The 27,274-nt window shown below is 37.3% G+C and overlaps 1 protein-coding gene across 1 annotated transcript; it reads left to right on the plus strand.

The window, feature by feature from the left end:
* The first annotated feature begins 625 nt into the window (after nucleotides 1–625).
* Nucleotides 626–4,037, plus strand: LOC131032006 (pentatricopeptide repeat-containing protein At1g11290, chloroplastic). Its single transcript, XM_057962891.2, has 2 exons — nucleotides 626–1,185; nucleotides 1,640–4,037. The coding sequence occupies exons 1-2, from the start codon at nucleotides 654–656 to the stop codon at nucleotides 3,880–3,882; spliced, it is 2,775 nt and encodes a 924-aa protein (XP_057818874.2). The 5' UTR covers nucleotides 626–653; the 3' UTR covers nucleotides 3,883–4,037.
* The last annotated feature ends 23,237 nt before the right edge of the window (nucleotides 4,038–27,274 follow it).

Raw genomic sequence — 27,274 nt, forward strand, 5'->3', positions numbered from 1 at the left:
GAAAATATTGTCTTTAATTGTACGTTATATCATATCAAGAATATTTTATGTACTCTATAAAGAATTGAGTTCCTTCTATGAATGCAATTTGATCCAATACAATGTTAGATTTTGATTTCTACTTCTCCCTGACCCCCCTCTCTCTCTTTCTCTCTCTTTCCCCATCTCTTTTTCTCACAATCTCTCTCTTTCCCCCTTCTCTCTATCTCATATCTAGAATATTTTATGTACTCTATGAAAGATTGAATTCATATGTAGAAATAACTTCTATGTATGCAAATTTGATTCAGAACACAAATTTTAAATTTGATCTAAAATAATGTTCTTTTTTTCTCTCCTTGTCTCTATGTCTCACAATCTATCTATGTATCCCCCTTGTCCATCTCTACTTCCCTCTATTGCTTTTATCACCTCTCTTTTTTATTTTATCTCTCACTCTTTCACTCTTTCCCTCTCCCCTCTCCCCTCTCCCTCTATATCTTGCTATAGTGTAAATATATAATATATAAAAATAAATAACATTATGAACATATGATATCATATCATTACATATACTTATGCGTATACGTATACGTATACATATACGTATAGCAGGTATTAACACTTGTATTTCTTTACAACAACACTACCATATCTTGAATTTAGATAATGTTATGGTGTCCGTTCCAATTTTGATGGGAGACCTATCATTGCAGCTGCAACACCACTTGAAATACAGCCATTTCAATGGCAGTCCCGAAAGCAATCTTCTTAATTTGGGCTTCATCAATGGCACTCCTAACCCCCCCACAACATCAAAAGCGAGAGCACAATCCCTCTCATCAAAAACCAGAACATATCCACCAAATTTTCACAATCCCCGATTCAAAATCACTAATCCAGCTACTAAAATAAAAGGAAATCCAGTTAGAAGAAGAGTCGAGCTGGATCGTTTTCGAAGGAAAAAGCCCATTCCAGGGTATATTCGTTCATGGGATCAAAATAACATGGCTGCAGTGTATGAAGATTTGAAGCTTCTGTGTCAAGAAGGCCAATTAGATGAAGCTCTGACCATTCTAAGGGTTATGGATTGTAGAGGAGATATCCCTGTGGATGCCAATATCTATGATTTTCTCCTCGAGGGCTGCAAGGCTAAAAAATATCTGCACGGAGGCAGGCAAGTCCATAACCACATGATGCTTACAGGTAGGGGTAACCTTAAGGAAGTACACATTTTTTTGAAGTAGAGAAATTTTGAAGCAATTTTAGTCAAATGCAAATTCGAATTTACGGAGCTTTATTTTTGATATGAATATGTTATCTGTATATTTAGTTAAAGCATCATGCATCTTAATAGTAGGTTAGGAAGAGTAACTCTTGAATCCTTAATTCCGTACGAGTTTTTTGGTTAAATTTTATTCAGTAACTGTCTGTGATCCTTTTAATAATATTAAACCCAATTGTTAGAAGCTCTGTTCTTATTTTATGGATCGAAGACGCTTGAAGTCTTTCATTTATTGGAACAAATTTGTAGCTACAGAATTAAATTGTTTTAGGCGCGCCTTTGTTTTCAAATACCCAATGCTTTTTCTTGGGGTAATTTGTCTTTTGCAGATCTAGTCAATTGGCAAATAGTAGCCGCTAAAATCCATACTTACAGGTTTCCATCGGAATGCCTACTTGGCAACCAAGCTTATTCAGCTTTACAGCGTCTGTGGAAGCCTCGCAGATGCTCAGAAGGCATTTGATGCGGTTCCAGAGAAGAATTCATACTTATGGAATGCGCTTCTCAGAGCTTTTGTGAAGGATGGATTTTATATGAAGAAATCTATTGATTTATATAAACAGATGAAGTTTCATGGGATTGAACCTGATAATTATGCATTATCTAGTGTATTGAAGGCTTGTGGAAGTTTGGTGGATCTACAGCAGGGCATGGAGATACATGGTGAAGCAGTTAAAAGAGGGTATGAGTCGGAAGCAGTTGTGGGAGGGGCGCTGGTTGATATGTACTGTAAATGTGACCGTGTCAATTTTGCACGCGAAGTGTTTGACAAAATTTCTAAACGAAATGTCATTAACTGGTCTGCTATGATATCTGGGTTTCTTCATAATTGGTACTGGGAAGATGCATTTGAATGTTTTGTCCAAATGCTAGCCGAAGGATGCATGCCAAATTCAGTTACCTTGTGTTCGGTTCTACCTGCATGTGGCCTCTTGGCAGCTCTGAGAGAGGGGAAAGAAATCCATGGTTACATTATCAGAAATGGCTTTGAGTCCTATGAGTTTCTTGCAAGTTCACTCATAGACATGTATATGAAATGTGGTTGTGTGGAATATGCACGCCAAGTGTTTGACAAAATGTCTGAAAGGAATGTTGTTACCTGCAGTGCCATGGTTGATGGGTACACAAAAAATGGCCATGCTAGAGAGGCCTTTGAGGTATTTTGTCAAATGCAGCGAGATGGTGTGAAACCCAATGCTATTACCATGGTAAACATTCTGCCCTCTTGTGTTGACTTAGCAGCCCTGCAACTGGGCAAGGAAATCCATGGTTACATCATCAAATGTGGATTCCTGTCCAATATATTCGTGGCTCATTCTCTTATAGACTTGTATTCCAAGTTTGGAATTATTGAGGATGGGGTTAAAGTGTTTGATGAGATATCTGATAGAGGTGTCATATCGTGGACAGTGATGATTGCAGGGTATGTACTAAATGGATATGCCGAGGAAGCCCTTGCATTGTTTCATCAAATGCGAGAGGATAGTGTTAAACCTAGTTTAATTACCATTTTGAAGATACTTCCAGCATGTTCTGATGTGGCAGTTCCTCTAGAGGGTAAGAAAATCCATGCTTATGCAATCAAAAGTGGATTTGACTCCCATGCATCTGTTTCTGTTGCCCTTATAGAAATGTATGGTAGATGTGGATGCATTGATATTGCAGAAAAAGTTTTTGGCAATATCTCTGAAAAACAAGTGACTTCTTGGACAGCGATGATTCTAGCATATGGAATAAATAGGTATGGCAAGAAAGCGCTTGAGATTTTTAACAAAATGCAGCAGGAACAGGTGACGCCAAACGAGTTTACTTTTTATGCCCTCCTTACTGCTTGCAGCAATGCAGGCCTAGTTGCTGAAGGATGGCAATATTTCAATATGATGAGCCAAAACTATTATCTGCCAATCGGTATAGAGCACTACACATGCATGGCTGAGCTCCTTGGCTGTGCTGGACAGCTTAACGAGGCACATAATCTTATCCGAAACATGCCAACAAAACATAATGCTAGTTCGTGGAGAGCCTTGTTAGGTGCCTGTATTAACCATTGCAATGTTGAGATGGGAGAATATGCTGCAGAGCACCTTAAGGAGTTAGAAGCTTTACATGTTGGGGATTTCATAACTTTAGCAAATATCTATGCTGCGACTGGCAAGTGGGACAATGTGGATAAGGTAAGAACAAATATGAAAATTATGAGATTGAACGGGATGCCAGACTGGAGTGGTGTTGTGGTAAATAGTAGAATGCATACATTTGCAAGAGGAGACAAATTGCACCCACAATCAGAGAAAATCTACACAACATTGGAGGGTCTTGCTGGAGAAATTAAGGCAGCTGGGTACATGCTTGAACCATTCAATGTGTTGCATGTTAAGAAAGAGGACATGGAATATATTTTCTGTGGCCACAGTATAACACTTGCCCTTACTTTTGGGCTGATGAATTCGTCTCCTGGAGTGCCTATCTGGTTAGTTCAGAACCACCGTATGTGTAGAGATTGTCATAGTGTCACTAAGGTAATCTCCAAGATTACTGGGAAAAAAATTATTGCAAGGGATAACAAATGTATCCACCATTTTGAGGGCGGGGAGTGTGCTTGTAGGGATTACTGGTGATAATTGAAAGGTCCAGACAACATTGGAGATGCTTTAAAGTAAATTATTAATGGTTGATTCAGTATCTACAACTAGAAAGCGTGTTACATTCAGGATGAGTAAAATGACCTTTGGTAGATGCGTAAGGTTTCTTTATAAAATTTCTTTAAAATGAACTTTGGTAGCTGCATAAGGTTTCTTAAATTTTTTTCTTGAAGTACTCTCACAGACAACCACTATTTAGTAACGTGCTAAAAGAATTGAATACTTTCTTTCCTCCCCCAAAGTATAACAAATATTAGAAAACTAAAAGGAAAAGACAAAAAATGTATATCAAGGGGTTTCATAAGTTGGCTCCATGCATGGACGCTGAAGGATGCAAAATCTCGTAACCAGTAGGACTGAATAATTTTTTTTTTCTCAGGACCATATTAATGATCTTGATTGTTTGCAAATACATATGATAATCTCCTGTGTTCAACAGAGAGATTTCTTTTGACAGAGTTAAGGTCTCCTGGATGCACTTTTGTTTTGGCTGGATTGAATTTATTATTGAATAATTCTGATATTTGTCTATTAACAACCTATGTATACAGCAAAGGCCTTTTTAAGTTAAACTGATTGAAATTTCTGTCTCAACTTTCTTTTTCCCCTTCAACTTAAATGCTCTTAGAGACATTTAGTCTACAGTGTTATTTACTTCTAAGAATTTTAATCCATTTTGCTTCTTCTCTGAATTTTTTGAACTTCAGAGTTTTGAGCTGCCTTTGTTGCTAATTATTTTTGTAGCGAAGTTCATAAACATGGACTCAGTAGTCCAAAAATTTGACTCAGACTTGGGATTTGGCAAAAAGAAAACAATAAAAAACATAATTACTCAAAAAATGAAGAAGAAATGAATACTTTGTTTTGAGAACACAATTATATTTTGATTATCTATTTGTCATGGTGTAAACATTATATATGCCACATGACCCTTAAATGCTCAAAATTTGAATTTCCAAAGTTTCAAAGTCGAACAATACATTGTAGTACAAAAGACCTGTAAATAACTGTATAACAGCACTATAACTGTTTACATGTGATGACATGTGAAAAAATATCCATCTACAATCTACATCTTCCTCTTCCTCCTTTTAGTGTAACCTAATTTTTTGGGTCTCAAACTAAAAGGTTAGTTGGTACCAAAATGATGGCTGATTGTTTTCTTAAAAAGTTAGAAGCGTTCATTTTCCCATTGATACATCCAACTAGTTGCTTCTCTCTCAAATTCAACATGACTTTTATTAGTAACTAGGATATCCCTATGTTTTCTGACAATCCAATTAGTAAAAGGATTGATGGCATTCAAGTCAATGGCATCATAAGAAGGATCCTCCACCTTTTTGTTCGAAGGTGAAGGTTGTACCAAACCAAGACAGGGTCATTTAGGCACTCCTAGGTCAACCTCTATCTCTTCTTTGTGTGAATGTTCTCAAATAGATTCCAATTGTGTGCACACATTGAAGCCCTACAAGGATGAGACAAAACATAATTCTCTCACCATAAATCTAAAAAAAATATTAAAAAAAGGGAAATCCGAAATAAGTTTAAAATTTTAGAGCTTGTTCAAACTTTCAAATTTCTAGTTTCTACTTCTAGTATTCAGTTAAAAATTAAAAAAAAATATTTTTCAACTAACTATTGTTTTTTTTCTTTTGATTTGCTGAGTTGATAAAAAGAGTCTCCCCTTTGCACTCTTGTAGACATCCAACTCACCAAGACATTTGCCTTCCATCTCATTTTTGGCATCACCTTATCGATGCATGAAAAGTTTGCCATGACCTTCTCATTGGCCTCTAAATGTATTAAAGAAGTAGAACCTTGGGTTTAGGTAGTAGCCCAAGACATGCATTAGCTGATGGAGTTTGATTCATCCATATGTGATCAATGATGCACCAAACGATCTCATATTATTTTTGTTTCCACCATAGTAATGCAAAATGACTTATTTGGCCCTATCCATGGCTCCATAGAGGCAACCTATTAGCTACCTGTTGTGACCACATCACACATCGCCCCATCAAGATGGGGACCCCTCTTTTTTAGGTTTTAGGAGTAGTCTCTCTCTCTCTTTGCTCTTTTCTAGTGAGTGGAGTAGAGTAGAGTATCAAATTGTAGGACTCAATAATAGATTAAGTCAAGCAAAGTTATGTGAAGGTCAAGTCAAGTGTTAGTCATAAGGTCGCCTATATTGCCCTAATTCGAGAACAAAGCCTCCGTCAAAACCATCATTGAATTGAAATTGGCTTAAGTGCATTGAGCCGTACCTTGCTCGGGTCCTAGAGCGAATCTGTTTTAGGTCTCATCCTTCCGAAGGTCATAGAGTGAATTTCCTATATAGGTATTCTTGGGAGGCCAAATTCATGATGTTTTCATATGAAGAGGTTGAGAACTTAAGTTGATGCAAAAGGAAGGGGTGAATTTCATGTCCTTAAGATGATTTGTCAAATCTTGTCATAAAGGTCCTGTCCTTACCAAGGACGGTGAGCGAAATTTCCATCTTGACTTTGTCCTTACCAAGGACGGTGAGCGAGCTTCTTCACTTAACTTGCATCAGTTTGGGCCGAATGCATCTTGTAGGTCTTATCCTCATCAAGGACTTAGAGTGATCTGTTTTGAAGCCTGTCTTTCCAAAGGATATAGAGCAAATCCACCTCTTGACTTTGTCCTTAAGGAGGTCTTTGAGCAAACAATGGTATATAGGTCTTGTCCTTGGAAAGGATATTGGGCGAAGTTGTTCTCCTTGCTGATGGTTGACCGAACTTAGAAGGTGTTTTGGAGCGAGTTTGTTATGCCTTGTCTTGGTCATTGAGCGAAATTGAATATGTCTTTGCCTTGTTCTTAGAAGAGTCCAAGAGCGAATTAAAGCTTGTCCTTGGGAAGGACAGAGAGCGGAGTTTTGTTTTAGGTCCTGTCCTCATCAAGGACAGAGCGAAATGCATTATATGTCTTGTCCTTAGGCCGGTCATATAGGGCCTGTCCTTAGAAAGGACATAGAGCGAACTCCTTGTCTTGATCTTGATCCCCAAATAAAATGAAACAAATTAATGAGAACGTACCTTGCAAAGGCCGGCCAGCGAAAATTTAATATAGGTCCTGTCCTTAGGACGGTTAAGGAGCGAAAATGTCATATGAGTCTTGTCCTTGGGAAGGATAGAGAGCGAACTTGACCATTTAGGCCTGTCCTTAGCAAGGACATAGAGCAAAATCACCATCTTGGGCAAATTATATGTACCTTGCTTGAGATCTAAGGCGAAATTCCACAAGGTAAACATTTTAACGCCAAAATTAATTCAAATTTCGAGTTGATGAAAAGGGAAAAAGCTTAACCAAGTCAGCCAGCATCAAAAAAGGATAATTTACATTTTTATTTACACTATATCAAGTCAGCCTTGCATTCTAAGAGACACATCCTTAGCCTAGGTCGCATATATAAAGGGAGCTCATTAGGTCATTCTAACATCAAAACAAAACATTATCATCAGCAAATTCTATTAGCAGATTGAGTGAACTCCTTCAGCAGTCAGCGAATTTCAAATTCAAGACAGCAGAATACGTCATTAGCAAGGCGAATTTATCAAGGAAACAGCAGCATCAAAGTCAAAGTCTAGCAGATTGGAAGGCGAAGTTCATCATTTGAACAGCAAGAGATTGAAAGGACAGCGAATTCTTGAGCATTAGCAGTCACCATTAATCAGATTTCTTTAGGATAAAGTCCTAAAATCAGGAGGTAAGTTCATCATTTAGACAGACATAAGGTCAGGAGCAGGTCTGATCTATATTGGTAATGGTTTTGTTAAAGTCAATTAGACCCTCTTAATGCATACAGTAACTAATTTCATATTTTAGATGCAAGGTTCAGTTCATAAGTTTTAAGATATTGATAATTTACCAAGATCCTAACTTGACCGCCTCTCATAGGTAAATCATGGCAGCGCCTAAGGCAAGTGGATCGTCATCAAGGCAAGCTCTCATCAAAGAAGATCAGAAAAGCGATGACTTGGAGACCAAGATCACGTCCCGGTGGAGCAATATTGGAGATACGAACCTTGGCAACTTCAATGTGAAGAAGTTTCGTGAGGCACCATACATTGGCAAACCGTCACCTATAGCCAAGAGGATGATAGAGAGCGGCATCATCAAGGCAGCTGACATCCTTCCTGCAGTTAGATGTCATGAATTGATGATCGAGTGCGCCAAGCACTATGATTCACACTCGAGGACAATTGTGGTTGAGGATGGAACTGTTCTTGCCTACCTATCAGAAAGAGCCATAAGTGAAGCCTTCCATCTACCAGAACAAAGAGATATGATCTATAGAAGCCTTGAAGGAGCGAAATCAATTTATGAGGATGATCATGATGCATGCCTATCAATCATCAATAGGGATTGGTTGCAAAAGAGTAGACCTCGCTTGAACAAGATTCCTAATGGGCCACACCGAATTGACTTTCAAGAAGAATTTAGAGATTTGATCACCTTGCTTGGCCGAGTTGTAGGTGCTCCTCAAGCCTTTTGCTTTGATAAGTGGATGTTCTTTTTCATTCAAATAATCATTCAAGGGAAAGGAATGATCAATTGGGCAATAATCATTAGTAATTGCCTAGATGGACAATTGAGAAGGTTGATTCCTACTAAGTCATTCTACATGAGCTCATATATTATATATTCTCTAGCAAGGAGCTATGAATATGCGGGACTACCACATAGAGGCCGAGTTGGAAGAGGGCCCGAAGAGATAAGGGTTTGTGATGCTTTTGAGATATTGCACCACCCACCTAAACAACACTATAGATTGGTCAATGATACTTTCATGATGCACATCACCAGAACTCTACAAGGTGGGATCCATCAAAGATTGTCTCAGGAGGTGCAAGACCTAGTCAAACAATATGGGGCATGGTTTATTCAATTTCCCAAATTCACATATATAAGGATCCAAGGGTGTCCTTCTCCTCCTTTTATGTTGCCGCGTTATCCCATGGACAGGATAGTACTTCTTGAGGTGGCAAGGCAATTGTTAGCATGTACCAGATCCTTGAGGTACAAACATGGAGCTGTCATCACTAATTCCATTACACTTGGGAATTCAGTAGAAGTTTGTCCTTCCCTTCAAATAGCTGAAAGTGTTGAGCCAGAGTTATCTCTCTATTTGTCTGCACCATTTGCTTCTATAGATAACTTTGATCCCTACGGTAACGTAGAAGAAATGGCTGGAAGGAAGTATAGGCACGTGTCTCAAGTAGAAGACTTTTGGATGAATGCACAAGATGACTTTGAGATAAAGAAGAAGATGCACTCATGGATGCCTATTGATCTCGTTGGGAAATGCAAAATCTATAGAGTGGCCGATCAAGCACAAGATAGTGGTAGATACATTCAATCTACCTGTGAGAAAGAAGATAAAGGATAAAGATTAATTGGGATGAAAAGGAAGTCACAGATTCAAGAGAATTGATGAATCCAGTTTTGACTTGCACACGAAGATGGGTAGATATTCAACATCAGAAATTGAAGGAGCAAGATGTAACGATGACATTCAATTTGGAGACAAGAACAGAGGAAGAAGAAAGAGCAAGTGTAAGTGAGAACACTTCTCACTCAAAAGGATCAAAGAGAAAGAATGAGCAAGGAAAGAAGGAGACTTCCAAGAAGAAGAAAAAGACGACTCATGATCAGCCTCCTAGTGCTTCCTCTAGACATGAGAAAGAAAATCAAGGCAAAGATGAAAGAATGAATAAAGGCATAGTCAACGAAGTAGATGAATAAATGGAGTCTACCATACAAAGTGATAGGAATGATAGGCAAGATCAAGGAAGAAGGCCTCAAGAATCATCACATCCAACCCTTCATATCTAGATTTGTGATGATGAAGAACAAGGAGACAATAATGAAGTAACTTCCCCTCCCAAGAATGAGCAACTGCTTGAAGAAGTGCAAGTAAAAGAAGGGAAATCTTCTATTCCTGAATGGCTCAAAGAAAGACTTACCAAAGAAGTGATAGAAGAAGAAGAAGAAGAACAAGCATTTGATTTAGAAAGCCTTCTAAATGGATCTCAAGAAGTTATTGAGAGAAAGAAAGCTCCAAAGATGTCTAGAATAATAAGAAAAGATGCAGGCTCCAGAAAAATAGAAATTGCCACTGCTGACGTAGATAAATATGAGGATGAGATCATGGTAGAGGAGTATGATTTGGAGACATTTGACTTAGGTCCACTCACTTCTGAGCAAGCCATGGAAGAAGCAACTGAATTAGTGAATGCAGTAAATGAGAATCTAAAGGCTGAAATAGAAAATAACAAAAAGTTAGAAAAGGAAGTACATGCATGGAGAAGCTATGTCCAACAATTTCAGCAGCCTTTGAGACATCAAAGTCCAGTAGCCACACCACCTCCCTTGCTTCCTGCAGAGTCAATTGATCATATGGAGAAAATGAAGACCTCAACACAACTTCTAGAGGCATGGATCAACAAATCCTTCACAACGGCTAATGAGTTTATAAAGAATATGATTAAAATACTTGGTAGAGCCATTCAAGTTCTTGAGATGGTTCATAACCTCATGGTGATAGTTGATGCCTTCGCTTATACTAAGGACGTCACCATTCCAATATTGCAAGCAATAAGGAAAGCACCTAGACATATGCTAGCACAAGAAGGGATAATTAGAAAAGAATCAACTCCTAATCTGTTATAGTGGTCGACCTTGCTTCAAATGAAGAAACACCTTTTTGAAGATGTGAGTAACAGATGTAGTCAAGTCGAAGATACCATCCATCCTATTCATGACAAGATAATTGAGGTGATATGCATCATACTTGATAAGAGGGTGGAAATTGAAATAGATGTGGACATTCAGGAACTAGAAGGCAGGATAAAAGCTATTTTTTAGGGAGAAGGTGGACCGATGATAGAAAAACAGTTAGATCTTATGCATACCACTATGTTCCTTATTGACAAGACTAAAGAACTTGAGCATGGATGGGAGATGTCGCTTCTTGCAGCCTTTGGTGAGGTGATCCACCTAGAGGAACGTATGAAGAATCTACCTGAGATTCCGATTTTTGAAATTGAAAGTATAATGTCCAGATTCATTGAATATGCTAGGAAGGAGGAGAAAGGAAAAAAAATCTAGAAGAAAGTTTTTTATGAGTCCATTTGGCATTTCATTTTCCTATTGGAGGATGCTTCCTCGATTTTTGTGTCAGCATGTGCTATTTTCTCATTGGTTGATTCATTGTGATAATTATCCAGATAGGGTTTTCATTTATGTCAAACCCTAATTAGGGTTTAGGTGGCAAGATCTTGGCCCTTGATCTTCATTCAATCTTGGCCCTTCATTGTATTTGGGAGTCCTATATAAACTCCATTCATTTCATTTGTAATGATTGATAGTTGAATAGTGAATAGTTGATAATAATAGTTGGAGAATAGTCATAGAGTAGAAGAGAGAGTAATAGTGGCAAGAGAAAGACTTGAAGAATTGTTGTTGTTTGGCTAATGGATCAATGAAACATTGAAGTTATGGCGTTTTTGTTCAATCCTTGAAGCTCATTGCATGGTTCTTCTATCTTCTCAAGCTAATCTGTTGATGATAGTTTTAGCATTAGATTACATGATGGAATGTCGCATTTGATATATTATGAAGCTTGTTATCCATACCACTAGCTTTCTTGCTGATTGTAAGTGAGCCTTGTGTGGTCAACTAGAGCATTTAAAAGTGTTTAAGTTCGATTGTTGCTCAATCATTGATATGCATTCAATTAATGGTGTCTATGGTTAGCAATGATTTGAAAATCTTCAAACATCCTTAGAAGATTGCACTAGTTCTAGTGGAGCTGTTCATGTATGGCGATGCTATAACTAGTTGAGTTTCTCTTGTGTCATTTCTTCATCCATTCATTCTAGAGTAGCTTAGAATTCCTCTAAAACCTCATCTTTTGCCCTTTTTTGATAATCATTTAGTAGTATTAGGAAGCAATCTCATTGCATACCATCTGCTAATCAATTGTTGAATCTTTTCGAACCATAAATGCCCTTTGATGAAACAGCAATCACAACGACCAACTAGGCTTATCCACACGTAGTGACCCTACATATTTGAACCTTGGAGTTTTTTTTGGGTGATCCTTAAGAAAATCTTCAGCATCTAAAAGATTTTGTTCGAGAGAGGATAAGATATCTATGGTATTTTATTCTGAGTTTTCATGTGCCTAGTGAACACATCAACACTACCATCCCCATCTACCAAATGAAGAACCTTGAGCAAAGGTTCTATCACCTAAAATTTTGAAAACAAGTTTGAAATAATTACAAAATTAGCCCACTTGAAAAAACCAGCAAATCGATATTTCCATATAAACGTTTATGTTTGTATTTGTTACTCAAGCTTGAGTAACTCCTTTTCATTTTTGATGAGTAAGCCATCAAAAACTATACTTGCAGCCTTCTTTGTTCTAGTTTTCTTTGAACATGGAGACATTGGACACAAAAATTTGCTTGAGAGAAGGAAATGCTGCAACAATTCTTTAAGTGAAGTAGTGGGTGGCAAATCATGTCTCTTGGTCGCACAAACTCTTTGCCATTCATGTGATTTCTTTTCAAAGAAATGAACCAAGTATAGTTGTAGATAAATTATGTTACCTATTTAGGATCTTTGACCACACTTGTGACCCATCTAGTCTTCCCAATATTCTCTAGCATCAAATCCAAGTAGTGTGTAGCACAAGGAGTCCAAGAAATAGCAAGATGCCTCTCCATAATAAGTCATCCTATAGATACATATGTTGTTTCATTGTCTGAAATAATTTATACAACATTCTCAGCTCTAATCTCTTGAATCACCCAATCCAATAGGTTGCACAAAGTCTTGACATTTTTGACTTTATGCTTAGCATCTATGGACTTCAAGAAACCAATGTCCCATTAGAAGCCACTAAAAAGTTAGGATATTTTTATTCCTCCCATCTAAATAAGATGTTGCAATTCTTTCTCTGACATACTTTCTTCTGATTATCAACCACAATTGTGTAATTTTTGTGACTTCCTCTAGTAGTGACCCACGTATATCTCTAGCTATTGGCATAGTAATAGAAAATGAGAAAAAAATGTGGGTACTTGCATTTTAAATGTACCCACCACCTGTGTCATGTTTTGACCCAAGTTGTCCATTTTTGCCCCCTTTTCCCTTGAACCAATCAAACCCCATCAAAACCAAGTTAAACCAGGAAAAAACCCTTTTTCTTCCCAAAAAATGCAATAAGTTTTTTTTTAAGTTTTTGACCCTCAAAAAACCGTGACAACAATATGATTTGTTGTTTTGTAGGTTTCACATGCCACAAAAGCAAAGAAGATGAATCTTGTGGGCAGAAGACTCTGCACTAGGGAATGCCAATGCTAAGTTTGAATGTGTGGAATTGTTGGGAACATTGAATAGGTGGCCATGGTCAAGGACGACACTGACAACCACACATGTAATTCTAGTTGTCAAAAATTGTAAATGATAACTACAATTGTTTTAGATTTTTGAAGTAACCATGCAAGTTTGCAACAATATTATGTATAGTCTAATTGTCCCTTTAAAGAGTTTTTATAATTACTATCATTATAATTCCCTTATAACATTTTAAATTTTTTGACTTTTTTTATTACCTTGAGTTACATGGGGATGCATCCCCACTCATCAGAACCCCTCCCCCTCGCTTGAGGTATTTCAAGGATGATAGGACATTAGGGGACATGCCCTTGGCATTCCTCTAAACTGCCAAAAACATGAAACATCTTGGATTGCAACCTGTAATTCGAGGATGTCTGGAAATGTAAAGGGGATGCTTGGCTCCCATTGAGGTGGTTGGAGATGTCTTAGATGTTCCTGATTGTCTTGGGGAAGACAAGGCGCCTCCCTTAGTGAAGCAATAATATTTCAACCAAAAAAAAGTACATGTGGTGGATGGATATTGCATTTTAGATGGGCGTGGGGTCCCACAAACCCTCCCACGCCCCTTATATGCCCTGATATGTGAAAGGAAATGAAAAATTCTATTTATAACTTTTTATTGACTGCTATTACTAGAGGCTAAGCCATTGTTGCTAGAGAAATTATTTGATATTAGTAATATTGTTTAGTGTTTAGATTTATAGCCTACAAGGACAAGGGCTTGAGGGGTGGGGATGCCTCCCCATATGACACAAACTCAAAGTCTTAAACTTTGCATTGTGACTGTTTACAAATTTACAATGAATAACAGTTGAAAATGAAAACTTGAAGCTTGGCTACCTAAATTGAAACTTGAAACAGTGAGGAGAGTTCAAAAAATATATACAATAGTGACCTCAAATAATTTATCTCTGACTACAAACAAGTAAGAAACCTACAGCTGAAAGATTCAGAATGTTTAGAAGACTGGTTCAGTTGCAATCATTGCGTCAAGGTATGCCATTTTGTTTTAGCTTGTTCAATAGAGTTTGTAATTAGTTTTAATTTTTTTAAATTTTTGTTTCAGTTTGTTATCACAAAATGAGCACTAGCAACAACAATGACAATGTGAACAGTCATAGATTCATCTCGTGTTTTTAAATTAGTTGGTTTGATGGTTGAGAGCATTTAAAAACATATTTTTTTTGACTCCATACTGTGTATATTTTGAAAGACATTGGCAAAATAGATTGGGTGAAGACAGTAGTGGCAAAAGCTAGAGACATACAAATGTTTCTGAGTAACCATCATGCTTCATTTGAACTGTTTTGATCTTATTCAAAGAAAGAATTCATCAAATTAGTTGAGATTAGATATGCTAGCTATTTTATTTTGTTGGAGAGGATGTTGGAGGTGTAGGATGCTCTACAATCCATAGTGGTTTGTGGAGAGTGGAAAAAGTGAGCTCAATCAAAGACAAAAGAAGAAAAGGTGGTGAGAGAAAGGGTGTTTAAGTATGCTTGGTGGTCCAACATTAGGTAAGAAAATTTCATGTAATAATTTATATTAATATGTTTTAGTTTCTACTTTGTTTTACTTTTTATGTTCAAATTTTAAGTTAATTATTAACAGTGCTAGTATCATAATTTTCAAATATTGCTTGGAAATCATCTATTGTGGGGGTAATTAAGTAAGCAGATACAGACTCTCCTAGCCTTGGAGAGATTTATGAGACTTTTGATAGCATGCTTGATTAAATGAAGCAAATGATTCGCGAAAGGGGTCTTGGATTGCAATTCTATGAAGAGCATATTAGGCCTATTGTCACAAAGAGGTGGAACACAATGAACACCTCTTTTCACTTAATTCCAAGTGGCACACACCTAGAGTTGGTGTAATGTCCCCTATTTATACACTGTCAATTACCAAGAGCAACATCTGTGTTACTATCTTCTATTGCTATTAATTGAGCATAACTAACTAATTCTTTGTAATATAACTTATGATGCCATTAAAAACCATGCCTAACCCAGAAGAGAGCTTGGCTGCCTAGGGCGCTTGACACCACCTCCTTAATGTAACCCAGATTAGCGGAACTTAGTCCATTCACCCTTGGGGCCTACAGCCCAGATTTTAGGAGGGAGTCCTTTCACCCTTGGGGCTTCTATTGAAGTGGTTTTATTGTGCTCCTCCCTAGCAGCACCCATCTCCCTTGGGGGATAGAAAATACAGAACTGTTTATGGTTTTAGGACAGTTTAAAGACATTCTGTTTATGTTTCAGGAATTATCAATTGTTTATTTATCTTGTTATCTATTTACTTATGAACCTCTGATTTTTATAATTGTTTAACTCTTATTTGATGTATTAAATTATTTGGTAGTCATGTTCTTTGATGAATTTATTTTATTTACATTTGATGCATTTGTATCACTGTAAATCTGGTTAAGTACTGTGTACTTATAATCTTCAGAATGAATTACTAATTTTTTCTCTTGTTTGTATCTCTCTCTCTCTCTCTCTCTCTATATATATATATATATATATATTATAGTCTTCATATCTTGAATAATATTAAATAACAAATACAGGAATATCTTTACTGTCTAACTTACAGTCAGCAATGATTGGATATTAATGTACATACCTGGAAGTCCGATCAAGATGTCACTATGTATGTGACCTTTCTCCTCCAATCTTTTTTCTAAATTCCCTCCGTATCGATAATGACTTGTGGACGATTCTTATTGAATCGCTCCTTGTTCAAGTTCCATGATTTTTCTTGCCTTTTATAATCTGTTATAATTTTTCTATATATTTCTGCCTTGGAGTATATCTCCTTCCAAATGGTCACAACCTTTCAAATAAGTCATATCTTCTCCTCCCCAGTAATCGCTCCTCTTTGGAGACTAAGTATAAGTTATGAACCATTTGCAGCCTTGAGAATGTATAGTAATACATTCTTTATCATGGTAATCGCACCCTTTATGGCTTACGATGTTAATTGTATAATTAACTTATTAAATTTCTTGTATGGGAATGGATCGTAATAAGCTAATGATCATTTTTAATTAAAAATAAGCAAGGTTGCATGGGTACGGGGGTATTCGGAGATGCTGGAGACTGGTACCAGTACTGGTATGGCTATTTTTTCAAAACAGGAGACAGGGGGGGGGTACTTGGAGAGGCCAATTTTTTTAAAAATATAATTTAATAATCTATAGAAAATCTGAAAATATGATGACATTGAAATTTCAAAAGAAGAATTAACATTAACTTTGAAATTTAAGTACACAAATGTGAAATGAGTCAAATAAAAATGTCATACAAATGTTTGAAAATGGAGCTCACGTCGGTGGTTTTTACTTCTGCCCATGCATCGCATCAAACTTTTTGACTTTTGTGGGTGTTATTTAGGGTGGAGACGGGAGGGTTCGTTGACATGGAGTCTCCTATGTGTAGAGACGTCTCCTGACGGGTCTCCGGTGCGGGAGACGCGTACCAGTCTCCGGTTCGCGTTCTAGGGGGTTGGGTTCGGGTACCCATGCAACACAGAAAATAAGTAATGTCCATTGTCGATATTATGGATCTCTCTTTGTATATGCGGATCATCCTCAGCTATTTCTTACAATGCTATATTTGACGTAATCGAATGCTGTTTGTGTATTACTAATTATAATCGCTGTTCTAACCATACATTGAATCATAGTTGAAAATCTCGGACTTGCCTCGGACTTGGCAAACCAAAAATTTGGACTCGGACTCGGACTCGTGAAAGACTCGTGAAAGACTCGGCAAGGACTTGGCAAAAAAAAAAACCGTAGTTTTACAAAAAAACATAAAGAAATTAATGCATTTAGAGAACATAAGAGCCATAATTGAAACATTACACATGTCACATACTCATAGTTTCAAACTTTCAACTCTAAAATGTATAATACCAAGATTTCTTCAATGCTAATTATGTTGTTATATGGAGCCTAATCAGACTCGGAGGTTAAATTTTCCCTACTTCCATCGGCGCAGTTTCCCCCTATATTTTTTGACGGGGGTTTGGGGGCAGCGCCCCCAAGTTGGGGTCAAGGGGCGTCGCCCCTTGTGCGCTCCCTGTCGCGATACAGGGCGGGGTCGAGGGGCAGCGCCCCGCGAGGCCAAAAATACTTTTATTATTTTATAACGACGTCGGGTGTTATTTTTCTTTTATTTTTCACTCCCTCAGTTATGCCAAATGAAGGCAAATTTTTTTTTAAAAAACTCAATTTTAAAGCTTGCATGACTTTTTTCTGGGTCCTGGCGAGTCTTTTACTCGCGAGTCCATGCAAAAGACTCGCGCGAGTCTTTTGCATGGACTCGCGAGTCTTTCAGATGGACTTGCCAGGACTCGCCTCGCGAGTCCTTGGCGAGTCGACTTGTGGCTCCCAAGGACTCGCGAGTCCGTGGCGAGTCCACGATTTTTAAAACTCTGCATTGAATAACTAATCGATTGATTATTTAGTCTGCTGATTACATTTATCCCTTTGGCAGTGATAATTGATATTGGTTTGGTCGACTGGATACTTAGCCTTCCTCAACAGGAATTATAGTGGTTGGCTGTAGTAGAAATTGTACTGCTACAGGAATCTAAAGCTGCAATCCTCCAATATTTCTTTGCTATTTAACAATAACTCCTGTGTCAATATAGCAGCTGTCTTGTATGTTATTTGAATCGGCAATGAAGCCCGATAAGTGCTCAACATATTATTATTGACTATTCCACATCATTCCATTAATAGTACCCAGATTCGACCTTAAATGTTATTCCAACATATGATATTTCTTTCGACTGCTCCCTTGAACACTTTCTTTAGTTTCCTCAATATCCATGGATGGAGAATCTAAATACTTATTTACTAATCTCTCTCATCCATGGTGAACTACTGCCGTGACTAATCAAGTGTGGCATAGTTGCTGCTGTCTTATGTTGTATTGGCTATTGATAGTCTATAAAGATAATACAAGGAGCTTTCTCCTGGGCATGTAATATTGGTTTACTTGTTTTGATCTGGGGACATGACAGTTAGCTGAGTTCTTCCTTTTGAAGATGATGAGGTAATGGAGGGGTTTATGAAGATCCTTTGTAAGATGTATAACGATGGGGAGGCAACCATACTTTGAGATTAGTGGCTTTAGTCTTCCAATCTTCAAGGTCCCACATTTAGCAAACTAGAGGCTAGAATGAGTAGAGCCACTATTGCACAAAAAAGCTCCATTAGATGGTGGAAATTTCATGGAAATGACACATCAGAGTTGAAACAACTTGATATTTGTCTACTCTCACAGATTGCTAGTTCCTTTGCTGCTAAGACGAATTAGTCCATGTATGGTTTCATTCACTCAATCAAGAGGAACAATCTTTTCTCTAAATGGGTATGGAAGCTAGTTGCGGTTCATAGTGCCTTGAGAGTCTGAGACTTAATGATTGGCAAATTATTGCGTATTATAAACTTTAGCAACATGTTGGGATGTTGATCTTGAAGATGTTAGGTAGATTGATGAAGAGGAGGTGCAACTGGGATTGGTTGGGATTCCATTGGACAAACCACAACTTCAGCCAGACACTGATACAGACTCTTCGCCTTTTGATATTGATAACCTAGACGAGGTGTGGTTGTATTTTCAATTTTGAAGTATGACTGAGACTTGAATTTAAACTTTACATTTTAATTTTAATTTCTGAACTTCAAAATTTAAACTGTTGTTATGTTATTGTCATAATTGAATTGTTGTTATATGGCTGAAATAATATTGGTATACTGCTGTTATGATTAAATTTTATTATTTTTATTGCTCTCAGATTGTCGACCCTGCTGCGAAACATAGTTATTATTGCATAATTTTTACTTCCGCTTTATTGTGATTTTCCCAATATAAAATGCTTGACCGATTACAGGTTTCTGAATTTAAAAATCAAACAATAACTGGAAACAAACAATTTTAGAAATCAACTTCAGAGATCTGTAGACATATTTCTGGATGTGCAAGAAAGTACATTGACAGCTGGAAACGCTTCTGCAGTGATTAGTTACAAATAACATAGGCTGTTGTGCAGATTTTGTTAGCAACACACTTATTTCTGAGTGTTCACAATAGTTTGAAACCAATGCTGCAATAAATAATGGAGACTCCTCATATAATTCAAGATTGATAGCAGAATATAATCCAATATATGTATATAGCTGCAGATCTCACTTGCATAACAAGCAACTGGACTCTTGATCCATGTCTTTAAATGTGTAAACTGAAATGAATTAAGTCCCAGTGTAGTCCAATTGTGTTATGTGCAGTGATGACTTTCCCACAATTTGGTTGGCTCACAATCCTTATGAGCTGGTATGCTAGCTGAGGACAACTTGGAATGGATATTGGACTGTCACGAAAGGGTAAGAATGTCTCCAACGAATGCCGTGATCCCTTTGGCTGTTGATGTGATATTGCTCCCAAGCTCCTGGTAGGTGTGTTGATATAGTTTTGCTTCGTAAATGAGAATAGTAACTTAGCGAATGATTATGGATAATCTACCAGCTGCGAATCAATATCTATTCTCATTCATAGGTGATATTTTCATGGATGCTGTCGACCGCTTAGCACCACTAAGCAAAGATGGAAATCAGATTCATGAAGTTAGTGCTAACAAACAATTTTCAATCTCCTACAATGAGCAATAGTTGGATGCTCAGATTTGATCTAACAGTTGTTGCTGCAGATGACAATAAAGGATGCAGATCTCCAGTTATGGAATTCAAATCAGATTTGCTTGCAACTGTCAACCATGATCTGGAGTACATAAGGGCTAGACGAAAACCTGGTTCATTCAAAGGGGTTTATTCATGACAGAGTACATCGGGGCGAAATTTGTGAAGCCTTGTAGCTTATTTAATATTTGTTGGTATCATTAGAATGAGCGGATTAATTAAAAAGCCTTATATAAGCTCGATATATTGAGGAGAAATATTTACGGTTTCCGTGTGAATAATGTTGTGTGGACCGACTAATAATGGAAGGCATGAAGAGCAAATTATTAATTCCGTGAATGTTACTTTATGCGCACTAACATTTGGGAATAAATAATATAAGGCAGATGTCATTTATATTGGGAAGACTATTGTCAGAGGAAGTATTTTGGGGTGGAAGCCTCTTATTCTGGATCACAACTTACTGTGATTTGCGAAGGACTTCATGTCGTGCTAGGCTTGACGGATATTGGCAACTGTAAGTTTGCGTCTTCCAACGCAAACAAGGTGCAAAACTTCTCTATTCCTAATTGCACCCATCTTGGCTGCCGGGAAAGAGTAAGAGAATCGTGTCTGTGCTTCTTGAGGTTCGTGGAAATTCAGTGGTACCAATTTCCAGACTATATTGTTGCACTGAACAGTTCCAAATTCAAGGAGCTGAATTATGGTTTGTGTTGACTGCGGGATTGGAGGAATCATTTGTTCATCGTCATTGGAGCGGCTACAATAGCCAGGCACCTTATTGCTGTAAGTGGATATTGTAACTAGGCATCAGTGTAGAATGTGCGAGAGATATGCAAAAGACTTTGCTGAGTGATGCCAGAGCATAATGGTAGCAGTTGTTCATAGTCTTATTCTGCGAGTGAATTCCCTCTTGGCTGAACTCTGTATGTATTATTGTTAGCGCCTTTGAATGCTATACATTAATAATCTCTTATGATGATATCTCTGTCATGAATATTTCTTAAGCTTCACTGTAGCTGCAGTAAAAGGGCAAAGTCGTTATTTTTCTGATGCTTAATGTATAAATTAAACTTCTGTTCACCTCATACATTGAATGTCTTTGTTATAACCACTGTTGAATGTCTCAAACAAGAGATTCTGCCATCTGAAACTAGTTTAGCAGCAGATTTGATGTATGGCAAATCAGAACTGTACGTGATCAGGTGTGAATTTTGAAAAAGAATTTTGTTATTCTCCGCTTTCCCTACTTGGGCATATTTCACTGTGTAACCCCTGAATGGAATTATCAAGCAAGAGGGAAAGGTTTTTATCCTAACCTCTCAAAAGGTATAGCCAAGGGTTTCTGTCCCTGAGCGCATCATTGAATTCAAACTCACAATGAAAACTTGCTCAAGCAAAAATCGGATGATCGAAATGAATGCTGGAGCTTATTGATATACTCCTGATTTGGGCTCTTGGGTCCTAATTTCCTGCCAAGTATTTACAAATACATTTATTTGATTTTATTTATTATTATGCTTGTTTTATTTTATTTATATTTATTATTATTATTATTATTATATATTTTGTTTGTGTTTTAAAACACTTTTTGTTTTAATATTATTAATAGTTTTTAATTTGGGAAAAGGAACATGACATTTATGTATAAATATTTATAATTTTATGGAATTTTCGCCACAGCGAGGGGAAAATTATTGTAGTTCCAAAAGTTTACCATTGCCATCTTAGCCCCATGTTGTTTTTCCTTATTCCATATATAGTCTATTCGAATGAAGGTTGTATTTTTCAATCATTGTGTAAAATAAAGAAATTGGGTGTTGGTGAAGAAAGCATACAGTTTGAAGTAGAACTCTCAAATTTATTAATCTCATTAATCTCACAAATCACATGCAATTTTGGTTGTCAAAAATCATGAATGATAAACTAGAATTGTTTTAGGTTTTTGAAGTAACCATGCAATGGTAATATTATAATAATAACCATAGTTGAAAAACTCAAAAGTCGGTAATAGCTCGACAAATCCAAAAAAAATTAAAACTTGGGACTTGGCAAAAATTCGGGGAAAAACTTAGCAATAACTCGACAATTCTATCGAACATTTTAAAATACATAAATTTAAAAAAAAATTCTTCAAGGACACATATTACTAAATTTGTATAACATATTATAGATTTTCATCATATATAAATCAAAATTAGAGTTTAATACATATAGACCAAAAAATGAGTTCAAACTTTAAATGAGTTACAATACCACTTCCATTAGTCATGTTATATGTAGAAGTTGCTTCATCTAAAGAGATGCTCAACAAGTTGTGCAATAACGTTTAATTTAGCATGCTCAAAGAGTTATATCCCAATTTCTTGTCATTCTCTCATTGTAATCAAGTTTCTTATCTGATAAGAGATCCCAATTTCTAACGGGGATTTGAGAGTGGAGATCCCAATGGGGTTGAGGGGTAGTGCCCATCATGGGGATTTGGGGGTAGGGCCCTTTGTGGGGGTTTGGGGGCAACGCTCTTCATGGGGTCCGGCTATAGCACTGGTGGTATGCTCCCTAAGTCCTTTGAAACCAAGCCCAAATTAAAGCCTTTGAAACCATACAATTGTCATTGGTAATTGTTGTGTCGCTGTGTGCTTTAAGTTCCAATCGTGTGTGAAAATGAAATGAAAATTGCGCTTGTTTTTTAAAAACTACAGGCAAGAAATCATTGCGAGTTTTTAATTGCAAGCAAGAAGGGACAAGTTATTAATAAAAAACTTGCGATTTTTTCCGTTGATTGACGAGTTTTACAAGAAAAATTCACCTCAAGTTTTACAAAAAATTGTTGGCAAGTAACTCATATGGTTAGAGTACTCGATGAGTTTTTTTATCTATGATTATAACTATAACATTCTAAAAATACATAAGTTTATAAAACGTGTCTCTTCAAACCATTTTTTATAATTATTATAATTATAATTTCCATATAGTAGTTCAAATTATTAACTTTTTAGCTTTATTATTTACAAGAATGTTTCTAGAGAAACCGTGTATGTCTTTTGTGTCAACGTTTTGGATTGCACTCAACTTTATTATTATCATATATTTTTTTACTTCTGCTTTATTGTGATGTTCCCTATATAAAATGTAAACAATAACTAAAAATTAACAATTTTGGAAATCAACTTCAAAGATTTGGAGACATATATTGCTGGGTATGCGAGAAATTACATTGACAACACGAAACACCTCTGCAATGATTAGTTACGAATAACATAGGTTGTTTTGCAAATTTCGGTAGCAGCACATTGTTGTGACGTTGTCACACATCACCCCATTGCAAATGGGGACCCCCACTTTTTGCTTGTTAGCTTAGTTGTCTTAGTTAGGTGTCAGTTCTTAGTCTTTAATCTTTCAGTGAGAGGAGGTTAGCGCAAGTTGTTATGGTAAGTCGGGGTCAAGGTTCAGGCATCGTGGTCAAGAATTACCTTCCAATGATGAAAGACATCCAAATGGCGAAGAATTTATGCATTGAACTCATGAAGCCTTGAGACGAAATTTTTGACTAAGTCATAATTTTGCTCAAGGCATGGTCTTGGTACAGGCTTTCTCACCATGAGCAATTTGTGCAAATGGACCCTAGAAATGAGCCCATGCTAGAGAAGCAATAATTCCAAGACAACCCAAGGCAATGCTAGTAAGGGGTCAAAATTAAAGAATTAGGGTGCAAAAAACAAAATTTGGCTAAGTGGAGATTTTGCTCAAGCTATGGTCCTTACCCTAAGCAACGTCATTTTGTGCAACTGATCATGACATATGCACTCATGCTAACAATCAAAGAGAAAGGTTAGTAAGGTGGTAGAATCGATAAATCTAGATGAAAATTCAAGGCAAAATTTTGCTCAAGTCATGCTCTTGGTAGTGGCTTGCTTACCAAGAGGTATTTGTGTAAATGGAAGGTAAAATGTTGCCTAAGTGATTTCATTTTGTGTGAACAAAGGTCTAAATGCCACCACACCAAGATGGAGTTTGTGCAAATGGAAGGGCAAAAGCTGCCAAGTTTGTGCATATAAGGGTGAAAATTCCACCCAAGTTTGTGCAAATGAGGACTAAAATTTTGCCACTTACTGCAAATGAGCCTCAAAAAGCCACCCAACTTGTGCAAATAAGGGCATAAAAGAAGCCCAAGTTGTGCTAGTGAATGGTAAAAAGCCGCCCAAGCAAAGCTAATTTGTGCAAATGGAGCCCTAAATGCCGCCCTAGCAAGTTTGTGCATTTGAGGGTGAAAATTCCGCCCAACCTTGTGCAAATGAAGCATGAAAAGCTGCCACACCAAGGATGATTTGTGCAAACCAACATCAAATTTGCGCCTAGCTTGTGCAAATGAACCATGAAATGCCGCCCACTTTAAGTTATGCAAATCAACATCATTTTTTGCGCTTAGACTTGGAGAAAGAAAAATCAGACTTGAAGGATGATAAGTAGGCATCATATCAAACCTAACTAAGACCTAATTCACAACTGAAGGCAGAGCAAAGAGGATTTAAATGGTGATCAGGTTAGATCAGAACTCAAAATATGAGGACCAGACTCAAAAGGATTCAAACTCAGACCTAGTTTAGACCTGCAAACAACCAATTCAAACCTCCAAACATGATAATCAAATCTAGAAAATTCAGTAATCAAACTAAATTTGAACCCTAGTTCAAACATACAGGGCAGACCAAGCAGGTTTTGATGAAAGATTTTAAATTAGAGAGGGCTATTGTGTAGGGGAAAAAGTGAGACTAAGTATGGAAACCCTAATCCCACTCTCATACACACTCACGAAATACAAAAGAGCTTAGGGAGGTAACACACTTCAACTACTTCTTGTGAGGAAGAGAGAGCTGAGGATTACCTCTTAGGGTTTCTATTCCCTTGTTGCAAATGAGAGAGAGGAATGATTCAAAATGCAATCTAACCTAAAGTTCAAGTACGCAAGCAAACCCTAATTTGGAAATGCAGAACAAAAAAAACTGACAAACTGCTGAAGAGTACATATTAGGAGGTAAAATCAGAGGTGCACCTGTGTCTGAAATCTGAGGTGAAATGTTTGGGACCAGGGTGTCGCACCACTGTCTTGATTCTGCAAGTCTGAAGCTGCAACCGACATGATGAGATCTATACACTGCAAACTGTTGCACTACCAAATCCAGCTGAAAATAGATAGGACCAAGGCGCCACGCTCCTGTCCTAGAGGTTTTTGCTAAGACTTGAGCCCTAGAACAACCTTTGTGTGCTCTGTCAGTCCTGAAACTTCCAGTGACGCTCCTATCTGAACTTGTACCTGTAGCTGAAAAAGAGGGTTTCGAGTGGCTATAGAGGGTTTTGCCTTAGTCAAACCCCTGTTTTGGTGATTTCCACCTCAACAAATAGCCGATAATGAACTGAAAATGTGTGTGTGCAACATCCTAAAATGAAAGCAAACAATTTAGAGCAACCTTAAAGAGTAAACCCTAATTGTTTATAATTGACAAAGTAAATGCTCTAAATCCATGATGCAAAGTGATCTAAAGCATGAATATGAATCAAAATGAAGCTCATACAAAGACATGGAAACAACATGAAACCATACCCAACCCCAAGGGAGAGGTACAAGCCAATCTTCAGTCGGTGATCTCCTATTGTTCTCCTACATCTTCAAAAAAGCCCCCAATTGATGAAATGATGCTTGATGAATGTTTGATGGATGAATGTTGAATGTTGTTGAAGACTTCAAAGATCTACTCTTTCACTGCAAAGAAGGCTCTTTATGCTCCAAAAACTTGCTCTTAGATTCTTAGAAGAAGACCCTTTCAAATGAAGAAAGAGAGCTCTTAAGTATGAAACCCTAGATCTTAATTTCATGTTTAGGCTGACCTAGGATTTGAATTTCCCGCCAATCTTTTGTAGTTAAGCATTATTATATCATAGGATTATGCTCTCGAAATTTCAGGAAAAATGCCGAGGACCATGTGCACTTTCAACATGGTCCTACCAACTTTTCACCAAATTTTCTGGATCGTTAGATACAATGATATCAGAGCAAATCCCAAAGTTATAACTGATTTCAAGGTGTTTTGATATGTGAAATCGGGTCTCAAAGGTCAAAATATGACATAATTAGGGTTTAGGATTAAATGATTTATTGAAGGAATAAAATGACAAGGGGCACACTTAAGAGAAAGGGTCCATCTTTATAACATGTGAAGTGATGAATTATGATTTTAAATTTAATTAAATTGATTAATAAAGTACTTAAAAGAGATTAGAAATGCAAGATGCAAAACACACTGAGGTGGGTGCTAACCAAGTGTGAAATTGTACACCCTAGCAAGGGTGTACAATTTACGACACTACATTTAGCCCCCACTTTAGCGATCATATGACACTACGTGCATATGAAAGCTAAATTACAAAAAAAGTAAACATCATTTGAAAAATGATATATCCATAAGTCGTCGTATGAAGCCCACATCGGTATCTGCAGTACACGGTTAGGAACCACACCCTACAAAACCACATGTTAGATCACAAAATCACCTAATGCTTACTAAGGGAGGTGATGAAATTCTTGGGTAGCTATATGCCCCCTGTTTTGGCTTGCTTATTAGTGAGGTGAAACAGGGTATCATGTTTACCACAACAAATTATGATTAAATCTTGATGAACATGTTCACAACAAGGCTCGGTTGTGCATCCAAGTGCTTAATGGAACTGATGCAAAGCGAGAGTAAATTCATGATTCGAATGCCACTGACGGTGCGAAAATTGAAGCTCTCTAGCTCAAGATATGATAGATTGAAGGAAAATTGTAGAAATTAGGGTTTTTAACTTAAAAGCATAAAACGAAAAAGTACATAACTCATAAATATCAAAGAGACACCTTCATTTGTCACTTTTTGTTTTTTCAACATTATTCACTACAAAGGAGCCCACTTATTTACCAACATGCCTCGACATCGACTAGAGCAACCTACGCGGATGGAGATCTTGTGTCAGTCCGTACTCGTCGATCGACCCTTTAGAGGAGGTGAGTTGACTTGTCATGGACCCATTTTTGACTTTTCATGTTTGCACTGAATTCAATGCTGATGATGTCATCACCAAGACCATGCTCGTGCCCCCTATTTGGGCACCATGATCCCCAAGGGCGCCCTAGTCCTCCATGGGCGCCCTGGTCCCTGTTCCGGGTGACCAAAGGGTGATGGGATCAGAGGT

The sequence above is a fragment of the Cryptomeria japonica genome, chromosome 5, assembly GCF_030272615.1.
Source record: "Cryptomeria japonica chromosome 5, Sugi_1.0, whole genome shotgun sequence".
Lineage (NCBI taxonomy): Eukaryota > Viridiplantae > Streptophyta > Pinopsida > Cupressales > Cupressaceae > Cryptomeria > Cryptomeria japonica.

Bases quoted from the DNA above. Each gene is read 5' to 3' on its own strand.
- LOC131032006 (XM_057962891.2), top strand. From the start codon at position 654: ATGGTGTCCGTTCCAATTTTGATGGGAGACCTATCATTGCAGCTGCAA. The intron at 1,186-1,639 runs GTAGGGGTAACC...CCATACTTACAG, and splicing joins TAACCACATGATGCTTACAG to GTTTCCATCGGAATGCCTAC.